Below are 11,899 nucleotides of genomic sequence, written 5' to 3'. Positions count from 1 at the left end.
GGGAGGGATGGGGTGGCTGGGTGATAGACATTGGGGAGGGTGTGTGCTATGGTGAGCGCTGTGAATTGTGTAAGACTGCTGAATCACAGACCTGCACCTCTGAAACAAATAATACACTGTATGTTAATAAAAAAAGTTTTCCCTTTTTATCCTTGATAATATTTCTTGTTTTAAAGTCTACTTTGTCTAATAGCATACAAGTTTGCTAAGGCTATTGCAATAAACTATCACAGCTCTGAAGGATAGAAGTCCAAAGTCAAGGTGTGGGCCAGGGTTGGTTCCTTCTAAGGGGTTGAAGGAAGGATCCGGTCCAGGATCTCTCATTGGTTTGTAGATGCCCACCTTCTCCTTGTGTCTCTCTACATCATCTTTCTTTTTCTGTGTCTCTGTGTACATTTTTCTTTTTACAAGTTCACCAGTCAAACTGGAGAAGGGCCTACCACAATGACCTCACTTGGCCATGAGAACTTCCATAAAGACCTAATCTTTGAATCAGGTCATATTCTAAGATACTTAGGACTAGGGTGTCACACATGAATATGGGGGGCTTGACTCACCCCGTGGCAGAGAGTAGTGCAGTTACTCCATTTTTCTTCCAGTCAGGATTTACATGGTATATCTTTTTTCCATTCTTTTAAGCTATCTATAGGTAATATTTTTAAAACAGGTTTTTTGTAGACAGCATATAGTTTATCTTTTAATTGTCACATTTAGGCCACTTATATTTAGTATGATTATTGATATGGTTGGATCAAAATCTACCATCTGGCTAAGTGTTTTCCATATTTTTTTTTTGCCTTCTCAGGTTAATTGAGCGTTTTTTATGATCCTATTTTATCTCCATAATTGACTTACTATGTATTTATAACTATCCTTATAATTCTCTATTGATTGCCCTAAGGTTTACTAATATATCGATAACTAATTAGAGTCTACCTTGAAATGCTGTTATAGCGCTTCCTGAATAGTGTTATCTTATAATAGTGTATTCCCAACTCCTCCCATCCTTGGCTATTGTTGACATATATTTTATTTTTACACATGCTAGATGCAACAATATCTATATGTAACAACACATTGCTACTATTTTTGCTTTGGACTCTTATCCTTTAGAGAAAGTAAATATGCAAAAAATGCACTTTATTTTACATTCACTTATTGCTGCACTCTTCATGTCCTCATATAGATCCAAGTTTCTGTACAGTCTCATATTTTCTTTTGCTTAAAGAATTTCCTTTTATATTTTTTATAGTATAGATCTGCTGGCCCTGAATTCTCTGTTTTTGTTTCTCTGAGAAAGCCTTTATTTCACCCTCATTTTGAAGATACATTTGCTGGCTGGCTTTAGAATTCTGGGTTGACTTTTTTTCTTCTTCGAACACTTTAGAAATGTGACTCTTTTGTCTTCCAGCTTGCCTGGTTTCTGATGAGAAGTTTGATGAAACTTATTTTCTAGCAAGTTGTGCTGGTTGCTGACACGAAGCCTCGGCTTCTCACGATATAAATCTCTTTCTAAAGTTGCTTGAGTATCCTCATGCTATGGCTGCTGACATCCCCCAGAGCAAGTGATTTAAGAGAGAGAGCAAGGAGGAAGCTACAGTGTGTCTTCTATGACCTACTCACAGAAGACAATAGCATCACCTCTGCCACATTCTATTTGTTAGAAGAAAGTCACTAGGAGAAACCCATGCTTTAATGGGAGGGAATTAAGCTCGGCCTTTTGAGGGGAAGAGACTCAGAGATTCTGTACCTATACTGAAAAACCACCACAGGGTTTAAAGAGCCTCACTCTGGGGAGCACCTGGGTGGCTCAGTCAGTTAAGTGACCAACTCTTGGTTTCAGCTCAGCTCATGATCTCAGGGTTGTGAGACTGAGCCCAGAGTCAGGCTCTGCACTCATTGTGGAGTCAGCTTGAGATTTTCTCCCTCTGCCCTTCCCCTTGCTCTCTCTCTCTAAAATAAAGTAAATAAGTGCACTCTTTAAAGAGCCTCATCCTGTAGGGGCTTGTGAAGTGAATTCCTTGCCCTTTCCCATTCCTGTGAAGGTGCTAACATGATTTGAATGGCTCAGTCATCACACTGTTCTTATCAGTGACCCTTTCCATGTGTTCACACAGTTACCAGGGTCATAACTATCTTTTCTTGTCTGAGAAGAAGAAAAAGTTTTCTAAACTCTGAAGGACTCCCGAAGGATAAAAGATAATAATGTGAACTGTAAGCTTATAAAGTTAAAAAAAGAAAATATCACATAATGTCCTTGTACACTTAGGGCGGGGTCAACTTTCTTTTAAAAGACTCCAAAAGTACAAGCCATGTAGATATGACTACATCAAGATTAAGGATTTGGGTTAGATAAAGGACCTCCTAGTTAAAATTAGCAAGTGATAGATTGGGAGTAGATATTTGCAATGTTAAAGAAAAAAAAGGATAAAATTTCTTCCAAATCACAAAGAAAAAACATGAGAAACCCAATTCTTAAAATGGCAACAGACGTACACAGACAATTCACCGAACGGAAAGCTCTGTAGCTATCACGCATAGGGAGAGGTGCCTGCCCACCCACACTAGTGAGCAGAGAAGACAAACGGCGAAGAACAGGCCTGTTGCAAGCTCACACACAGGAGATGCGCAAAACCCAGGGCGTTGGACGACGCCAAATTTGGAGGGGGGACGGCGGATGGAGGGCCAAGGGAAGTCTGGGCCCCGCCCCTGGTCACGTGCTCCCCGGAGGGTGCGCGATCCCGGCGGGCGGTGCGCGCCCCTCCACCCACGCGTGGACCGTCGCTGTGTCTCCCGCTGCGGAGCCCGGGACGCACCGTGTCCGCCGCCTGGCGTCACAGCCTCGCCCTCCGGATGCCGAGGGGAAAGTACCCTCCTTGAGAGCTCGCTGCCTTGGAAGCGCCCCTGCGCTCGTCGGGAACATGAGTGGTCGCGCCCGCGTGAGGGCCAGAGGCATGGCCCGCAGCCCCAGCGCCGCGGGAGCCGGGCGCGCACTGGCGCCGCCCTCGGCCTCCCCCTCGCCCTCGGCCTCCCCCTCGGCCTCGGCCTCGGTGTGTAGGACACGTGGCCCGCAGGGCCTCGGTCTCCTCCTCCGTGGCCTTCACGCACACCGCCTTCCTCTGCTTTTACCTCTTCCTCTCTTAGGGGGGAATAGTGGGGTACCTTGCCGCTCGGCTTCGGGTCTTCCCAGGGTTTCTCACCTTTTTCCCTTCTGGGGGGCTTATCGAGTAAGATAGGCCGGTGAAGAGTCCTGGAGATTGGAGGCAAGTGCGTCGTTCCCTTCTGCTTTCTGAGAGTTTAATTACTTGACTCTGTTTTAAGTCTCCTGGAAAGAACTGTTGTACCATTGTAGGACATATGCTCAAATGCGATTTGTCTCGCTAATTCATACACTCGCATAAGTAATCTCAAACACAGATGTGGTTTAGAGTCACCCGCTGTTTCTTGACCAACCACGGTGGGTAGGGCTCCTGGCTACACTTAGACAAGATTAAATTAAATTGGCTGGCAAATCAGCAACGTTTGAGTGATGTTACTCCTACCTATCAGGATTTGGAGCGGTCTCTTAGACCAAAAGTTCTCAAGTGAGTAGGCTGTGGTCATTGTGCCTTTATTTTCATGTCATTGTTTTCTCTTGATTTCATGCATTTTTTAGCAGGCCAACATATACTTCTTGAGCAAAGAGAAGTAGTTACTGTGAAAAGAGGAAATATTAATGGTTCGCTTGGTCTATTTCATGAACTAATTTGGGACCCATTTATTCAGGAGAGTTATCACCTGAGCTGGTGGCCCAAGTCCCCTGGGCTCAATTTATTTTCTTGCTACAAACGTGTTTACATCGGAGACCCCATGTCTGGAGGCAGCAGAAGCATGAGGTCTGTGTTCATCTCTACCGCCTTCCCTCTGATGAGCTCCCTGGGCATGAGAATCGTAACTCTACCTCTTTACACCTCCAGGAGTAACAGCTATATCTGGCTCACAGTCAAAATTAAAGTTTGATAAATGGGGGAAAACTATAGCTGCTCCTTATCCTTTTTTTTCTAGAATGGGCAGTCTCTTCCGATCATCTCGTAAGCATTTTACCTCTTAACATTAGCTCAGGGTAGTCCGATGACTTAGGACATGATACCGTTCTTATTTTGTGATAACCTTTTGGTTTATGACTTAAATCTAACTAAGCTTTACACGCCCCCCCCCCCCCATTTTAGCCTGCATCTGTTGATCTTGGCAACAATGAAGCATCGTCTACCAGTGGCTTCGTGGGAACAAGCAGGATGTCTGAGAAATGTAAGTGCAGTTCTGTCTGTTCATTCCGTTCCATTCCATCCGGATGGATCAGGAGTGACTGCTAAGCTTTATAGCAGCAGGGTCACTTCTTGAGCATCCCATTTACCTCTTCTTGGAGGATTCCCCATGTGTGTGAGGTTTCTTTGGGATTCCCAAACACAGTCTGCCACTGCATTTGCTGATACTGCTTGGCAGTTGGGCATCCACAGGCACCAGGAATCCAGTCTTCTGATTTTGTCTGTTCACTGAATAATTTTGAAAAATGTTCAGAAATTCTTTATGGCATGAACGTGTCAGTGCCCCACCCTGCAGGGGTAGTAGAAACCTGGCACCCCAGCTGCCATGCTCTCTTCTTTTGTCCCCACCACCTGATGGTAGGTGTCTTCACTGCAAATCCAGATTTGGACTCAGGATACGTGTCCACATGCTACCGCAAGTGGCTGCTATCGCAGTGTGGGTCGGCCTTCCCTGTACCGTGGTTTGCTAGGGCTGCCATGACAAAGTACCATAGACTGGGTGGCTTAAACAACAGAAATGTGGTGTTTCATAATTCTGAAGGCTGGAAGTCCAAGATCAAGGTGTCCACAGGGTTGGTTTCTTCTGAGGCCTTTCTCCAGGGCTTATAGATGGCTGTCTTCTCCCTGTGTCATAACATGGTCTTCCCTCTGTATTGGTCTGTGACTTCATCTCTTCTTATAAGGACACAAGTCAAATTGGATTAGGGCTCATGCGAATGACCTCATTTTAGCTTAATTACCTTATTAAAGACCCCATCTCCAAATACAGTCACATTCTGAGATATGAGGGGTTAGATCTTCAACATATGAATTTGGGGGACACATAGTTCACCCAGTAACCACTGCTGAAACCTGTTAGCCATCTCCCTTGCTCTGACTATGAAGTTAAGTGATGTAAGCTCTAAGCACTTAGGTTCTCCCAGACTCTGTGGATCATCAGTCCTTCCACCATCGTCTGCTGGGCTCTCTTATTGTCCACCGGGGTTTTTCTAACTCTCCTCAAGCACCCTCTGTGATCTGAGCTCACAGAAGTGCATGTGGTCTCTCAGAACACCTGCTCTGAGAGGCCGTGCATCAGGTCCAGCACTACTGCCACCATGCACAGCCTAGTCCAGCTTCTCTTGGGACTTGCATTCCATGTCTGCTGCACATTCTTGTGACTAGCAAGGGTTGGAGATTGAATTTTTATTTATTTTTAAAAAATATAGTAAAATATACATAATATAAAATTTACCATATTAACCATTTTCTTTTTTTTTAAAGATTTTTTATTTATTTATTTGACAGAGAGATAGACAGAAGAGCACAGCAGAGGAAATGGCAGAGGGAGAGGGAGAAGCAGGCTCTGCACTGAGCAGGGAGCCCAATGCGGGACTCGATCTCAGGACCCTGGGATCATGACCTGAGCCGAAGGCAGGCGCTTAACCATCTGAGCCACCCAGGCGCCCCATATTAACCATTTTCAATTGTATAGTCTGTTGGTATTAAGGACATTCACATTGTTGTGCAACTAACACCACCATCATCTCTAGGACTTTTTTTATCTTACAAAACTGAAACCCTGTACTCATTAAACAATAACTCATCCCTCTAACCCCTGGCAGCTACCATTTTTTTTTTTTTTAAGAGTTTAGTTATTTGAGAGGGAGCCCGTGAGAGAGAACACAAGCAGGGGGAGTGGCAGACGGAGAGAGAGAGGCAGACTTCCTCCTGAGCAGGGAGCCTAACATGCTCAATCTCAGGACCCTGGGATCACGACCTGAGCCAAAGGCAGATGCTTAACCGACTGAGCCACCCAGGTGCCCCCTGGCAACTACCATCTTATGGTAGATTGCTTTTTTAGAAACCACCCAACATCTTTTGAAACCAAAAGCAGTGGGTGATATGGATAATCTAGTAAGAATAATTTTTTAAACATTTTTAAATTTTGTGACCTTGCTGGGAGACTCAGACTCCACTGAAAGGGTCTGAGCAGCAGTTTGGAGCAAGTGATGGTGTCATTTGAGGGAGTTGCAGTGGCTGTATCAAAGGACAGAGGTCAAGTCAGAGTGTTAGAGATTGGTCATACTATTACTTCATAGTAATATTACTACTACACTTGCTTTGTAGTAATATTCTGTACTTTTCTTATTTTCACATTATCTTCAAAGTGCCAAAGTTGTATCCAAAAAACCAACATCTCTGTACTTGTTTAAACAAAAAATGTGTATTTGGAAACAGATTTTACTTTCATATTTGCCAGAACCTAACAGTAAGTAATATGCCCCAAGGTGAAATGCTGGCTTTCATCTTCAAAGGAATTATCTAGCATAAAAACTAATATCGGTGTTCTGGGCAGTTCTCTTCTCGTGATTGAGAGAGGTAAGAGATTCAGCCCCAATCTGTAAAGAAGCTGGTGTGGACTGTCTTTGTCTGTGAATCTTCAGGGTATTATGCAAGAGCAGAAGTGGGGAGAGCTACCCTCCATACATGAATGTGGAGCAGGGCATAGGGGATAGGGCTTTTTCTCTTTAACCAAGAGGAGAATCAGACTATACAAAAATATTATGAGGTAGAATTCATAGTTTGTTATTTCTAACAAAATGTACCATGCTTCCTTTACAATTTTCAATTTTTAGGCTGAAGACTTTGTATAGTCATGATTGTTTTCAGCAGTATGGGCCATTTTTAATTAAAGCCACAAAAATCTGAGCTTTGGTTAGAGATGCAGTTTTGTTAGAGTAGTTGTAAACAGTATCACTAGAATGAAACATGAGATGTTATGGCATTCTCTTCACATTTTAGGTGAAGATGTTAGACCTTCTGGTGATGCGGGATGTACTTTCATTGAAAGAGGTGGGAAAATCAGACGGGACTTCACGGATCTGAGTGTCTGTACTAGAGAGAAATTGGCCCACGTGAGAGATTGCAAAAGAGGTACGTAGTCTTCATGTTACTTACTTTTTTAATGTTACCAAATCTTGCTTAAGGAATTTTAATTTCTAGATCTAAAATAAACAAGTTTATATATTGACTTAAAAGACATTTATTGAATATCTGTTATGTTCAAGGCATTATTTAGACACTAGTTTTTTAGCCTTAATTCTCTCCTTTATTTGTAGAAGTAAGAATATTTCCCCCAAACATGTAACTTGTTGAAAAGATTTTCTCCTTACACTTGGGGTAGGGGTTGAAAGAGATGCTTTCTTTCTTTTCCAATACTTTTCCTATATGGGAAATAATAAAGTCTCTGGACTTCAGCTGTAAAAAGAAAGATATAGTCTATTTTTGGAGTTTTTAACCCAGTTTCCAAGGTCACCCCTGAAATTGCACCCAGAATTATGGGCATATGCATTTTCAAGAAGATAGGTCTGTTGTTTTCATTAGATTCTTGAAAGGCTTTGTGACACCCTCCTAAGAGTTGAGAAAGACTCCCTGATACAGATCAATTTTCTTCAAACTTTCTGCAACCATGCAAAAAATAAGGAATAGATATATTGTTATCTACCATATACACACTAACACACAAAATTGAAACAAAGTTTTATGAAACAGTGCTTGCACTTACTATGTGCAAGGCACTCTGGTCCGTTCTGTTACATTCTAGTCATTGTATAAAATGTGTTGGGTCATCTCATATATTTTCCTAACTTCAGCACTAATGGGTCATGATTACCGTGTGCAAACACTGGTGTAGGTGATTTCCAAGGGTCTTGCCAGCTCTGACATTCTGGGCTGACTGCTCTTTGTCCATGAATATGAACAGCTAAAATATGTTGCCTTTTTCCAGGATACAGGAGAGCAAAAGAAAGCTTTTCTTTAATTAAAATAGCACAAGAATTCCTTGCTCCTAACAGATGTCTACCATACATAGAAACTGAGGAAATATTAACACACATGATGCTCTTTTTCTTTCTCACAACCTTGGGGGCTCATGTTTCCACCTCCTTCATGAAAGGAAGCAAAATAGTGCCCATTTAATAGAAGTCTTTTCTGTCAGACAAACACTGGATGATTCCCTGCAAGAAGAAGTCAGAAGTGCCTCCTTTGTGCCCTCCTAGATCCTATCCTGGAGGGAGCTTATGCCATCTTGAGCACTGAACAACCATATCAAGGCCACCTCTGAATTTGTCTGGTAGACTTTGAAGAGGTGAATAAAAAATTCTGTAGGGGACGGAATTTTTGGAAGCACACATAGCCTCCCTGTGTCTGCAGCAAACAAGCCCAGAAGCCTTGTCTGTTTTTATGCATGAAAGATAAGTGTAATATCTTTCTCTCTCCCTGTTCTCCTCTCAGTCTCTGAGGGCGTTCCATTTTCCCTGATTGAACTATTTCAGAATTTTCAGAAGTATGGTTCACTTTTGATTATCTGGATTTCCAAGGGGCTAGGGGTTGTGCTCATGGTAAGAACTAGACAGTGTCTTTATAATCTAAGAGCAGCATTTGAAAATATTAGTTGAGCCATTTTTTTAATTGCACAGACTCAGAGCTGGAAGGTAGGCTTTGGGAGGAGTCCTATGGTAATTGAATTCTGAGGCTTCTCTTCTATCAAGGACAAGAATGTCAGTGTCTTCTCTTATGTTCCTATGAGGCCTGCTTTACACATGATCACATGATCCCTTTTTAATTCCTAAATGTGTGTTTGTAGGATTCCATAAGGTTATCAGGCTATAGGTTATTAGAGCCTGTCTTGTGTCACTGAACAAGAATCCTTGCTTTACAGCAACAACTATGCATAGGCAAATAAAAATTTTAAATGATGTGATTAATATTAACATGGTGTGATTTTATTTTGGTTAAAAAATGTTTTTTTTAATTTGTCTTCTCAGGTTCCAGTGGAGTACCTGTGAAACTGGTCACAAATCTCTTTAGTTTAGATTTGCCCCAGGACTGGCAGCTATACCAATACCATGTGGCATATGTCCCAGATATAGAATCTAGAAGGCTGAGAATTGCTTTGCTTTATAGTCATAAGGAACTTTCCAACAAAGCAAAAGCATTTGATGGCGTCATCCTTTTTCTCTCGCAAAAACTGGAAGAAAAGGTACAGTATGGTTAATTTTTATCCCTGCATACACATGTGTGTACTTATACTCATTTGGGTATAGTTAAGAGGTTAGCTGATGGTTGTAACAGTTGGAATGAGTGTCTCACTCCTTTCCCCTTGCCTGTTCCCAGGCCTGAGAGCAGAAAGACTTGTTAATTAAGACCTCATCAGTAATTGATTTCTTAATTAAGAAGCTGATGATGTGGCATTTTACAAATAAGAGCTGTAATACAAACACTGCTTTTTCAACTACTACTTTTTTTTTTTAAGGCAAAGTGTCCTTGAAATAGGCATCTTTTTTAAACTTTTCCCAAAATAGGCAAGACTTTAAGAAACACCATGTAGCCTATGGCTTCAGAGCCTTAAATTTGCTCTCCTTTTCTTTTGCTCCTGCACAGTTGTACCTGTGTGTCCAAATAACTTTATATCAATCTTTGATTTGAAAACTGTCATTTCTTTCATCATATGAAATATGGGTTATTGATATCAATCCTAAGGATATTTTTTAATGGTGTGATCGCTGAGTATGGCAGTTGCATGATTCATATGCCTTTATCCATGTTTTTATACCCTCAACATTTTCAATCCTAAAATAAAGATATTGTTACTGATGTTTTTATCATATGCTTTGTTCTAAGGCAGTATTAAATTACTACAAGGAAAAAAGAACCAGTTTCTTTATAAAAAATTAAAATAGAGCATTGAATTAAAACTTTATGCTTCTATCCCTGAGAAAGCTTAATCCTCTAGTTCAGGCATAAATTTAAATTTCTTGACTCAACATAAATCTCTGTGAATTTCCTCAAGAAATGCATTTCTGAGCACTCCTGGGGCCTTTGTCTTTTTATGAGAGTCTGAGATTTATAGGAGCCGCTTGAGTGATTATTTTCTCTGGATATGGAATTTAAAAATCATACCATAAGCTTAAATTTAGGGGCTTGGAAAATCTGGATCTGTAAATTTAGAAACATTTTAATTCATCATAAGTCCTTATCGATCCTTCAGTATTGTGTCCTATGACCAGTCATCGATAGCATGCTAATATTGTACCTCTCATACTTAAATGCTATATTTCAGGTGTATTGTTATCATTAAAGATCGTCTTGTTCTTGCAGATACATCTGCAGTAACAGCAAATTAAATATGTTAATATTATACATTCCCTTGAGTAGTCCAGTTTACTTCAGTTGTACCTAACCAAAATGGAGAAATTTTACTCTACAGATGCTCAGAATAAGCATATTACTTGTTTCTCATTCAAAATGAGCATGTAGTATGCACCTTAGGGATGGAATCTAATGAAGAGGCAGGTGAGTAAAGAGCAGAGATTGTAAAAACCCAGTTAGATAATGGGGCATCTGGGTGACTCAGTTGGTTAAGCAACTGCCTTTGGCTCAGGTCATGATCCCAGGGTCCTGGGATTGAGCCCCGCATCGGGCTTCCTGCTCAGCAGAGAACTTGCTTCTTCTCTGCGTGTTCTCTCTCTCTCGAATAAATAAAAAAATAAATCTTTAAAAACAAACAAAACAAAATGTAGTGAGACAAATCAGGCCTGTTGCCTTTATTTCGCAGACACAGGTGATACTAGGTTTCTGCAAGAGTATTGTCTTATACCTTGTGGACATATGTCCTTCCTACCCAGTGACGGTGAGATAGAAATAGTAAAAAGAAATAGTGTCCCAACAAACATGTTACTATGCTTATCTTTTTATTCTGGTCTTAGTATCACTCAGGCTTAATCCTGCACTCCCGTCCATCCTCTACACACTTTGTAGGATCCTTATTGTTGTTAAGAAAGCCCCTCCACTAATACATTGATTGCAGCCCTCCAAAGTGCAGTTCTAGAAGTCTTATTCTGCTGCTTCCTGGCCGTCCACTGTCTTGTAGACCCCGTCTGTGTATCTGTGGCCACCACGCGGCTTGCCCTTACTGGTCACATCTAGTTGCCACTCATATGCATTCATTCTGCACTTACAAAGAGCCTGCGGTTGACTGCCAAGGTGCTACCATCATGGAGGAAACAAGGCCCTTGTCAAAACATTTCAACTCAGTACTAAAGTTATTTACTACTAAATACAGTGCAAAATTATTTACAAATGAATACAGCACAAGATTACATTTCTTGAGTACCCTACTCTGCCAGGCTCTTCATAGGTGTGATCTCACTTGATTCTCTCATCACCCCTGGAGCCTTAGAGGTTAAGTATCTTGTCCCAGGTCTTCATACAGAGCTTGACGAAAGGAAAGATCCTGCCTAGCAGGATACTTCAGTGGGAGCTGATACAGGCTCTTCAGGTAGGATTTGGGTCAATGAAGGCGATGATGAGGAGAGGAAGGATTCCTAGACAAGAGCACGGGAAGGAGCAAAGGCACAATGATAGAAGGCGAGGGGCGTGTATCTTAGAAACTTCTGATCGTTCAGGTTTAGCCAGGAAGGAATGGAAGTTGCAGCTCCAAAGGTAGGGAGAATCTTAAATGTCCTGCTGGGTAATAGGGACCGTCCTCCACAGACCACTGAAGCCTCTGAGGAAGTGCTTCCAGGAGAGCTGTGTTAGATTACGGTTACTCT

At 41.7% G+C, this 11,899-nt stretch overlaps 1 protein-coding gene across 1 annotated transcript in view; it reads left to right on the top strand.

Annotated features, from left to right (window-relative positions):
- Positions 1 to 2,792: 2,792 nt before the first annotated feature.
- Positions 2,793 to 11,899, top strand: part of PIWIL4 (piwi like RNA-mediated gene silencing 4) — a 44,278-nt gene continuing 35,171 nt past the window's right edge. Inside the window, exons 1-4 of the mRNA XM_073887136.1 lie at positions 2,793 to 3,050; positions 4,209 to 4,287; positions 7,089 to 7,220; positions 9,113 to 9,327. Coding sequence (XP_073743237.1) covers positions 2,922 to 3,050; positions 4,209 to 4,287; positions 7,089 to 7,220; positions 9,113 to 9,327 — 555 coding nt within the window. The 5' untranslated portion in view covers positions 2,793 to 2,921. The remainder of the gene's footprint in view (positions 3,051 to 4,208; positions 4,288 to 7,088; positions 7,221 to 9,112; positions 9,328 to 11,899) is intronic.

Source organism: Callorhinus ursinus, unplaced genomic scaffold, assembly GCF_003265705.2.
Source record: "Callorhinus ursinus isolate GAN/ISIS: 27379988/994484 unplaced genomic scaffold, GSC_fseal_2.0 scaffold76, whole genome shotgun sequence".
NCBI classification, from domain to species: Eukaryota; Metazoa; Chordata; class Mammalia; order Carnivora; family Otariidae; genus Callorhinus; species Callorhinus ursinus.
Note: the sequence above shows the minus strand (reverse complement) of the source record. Positions and strands in the feature narration are given on the sequence as shown.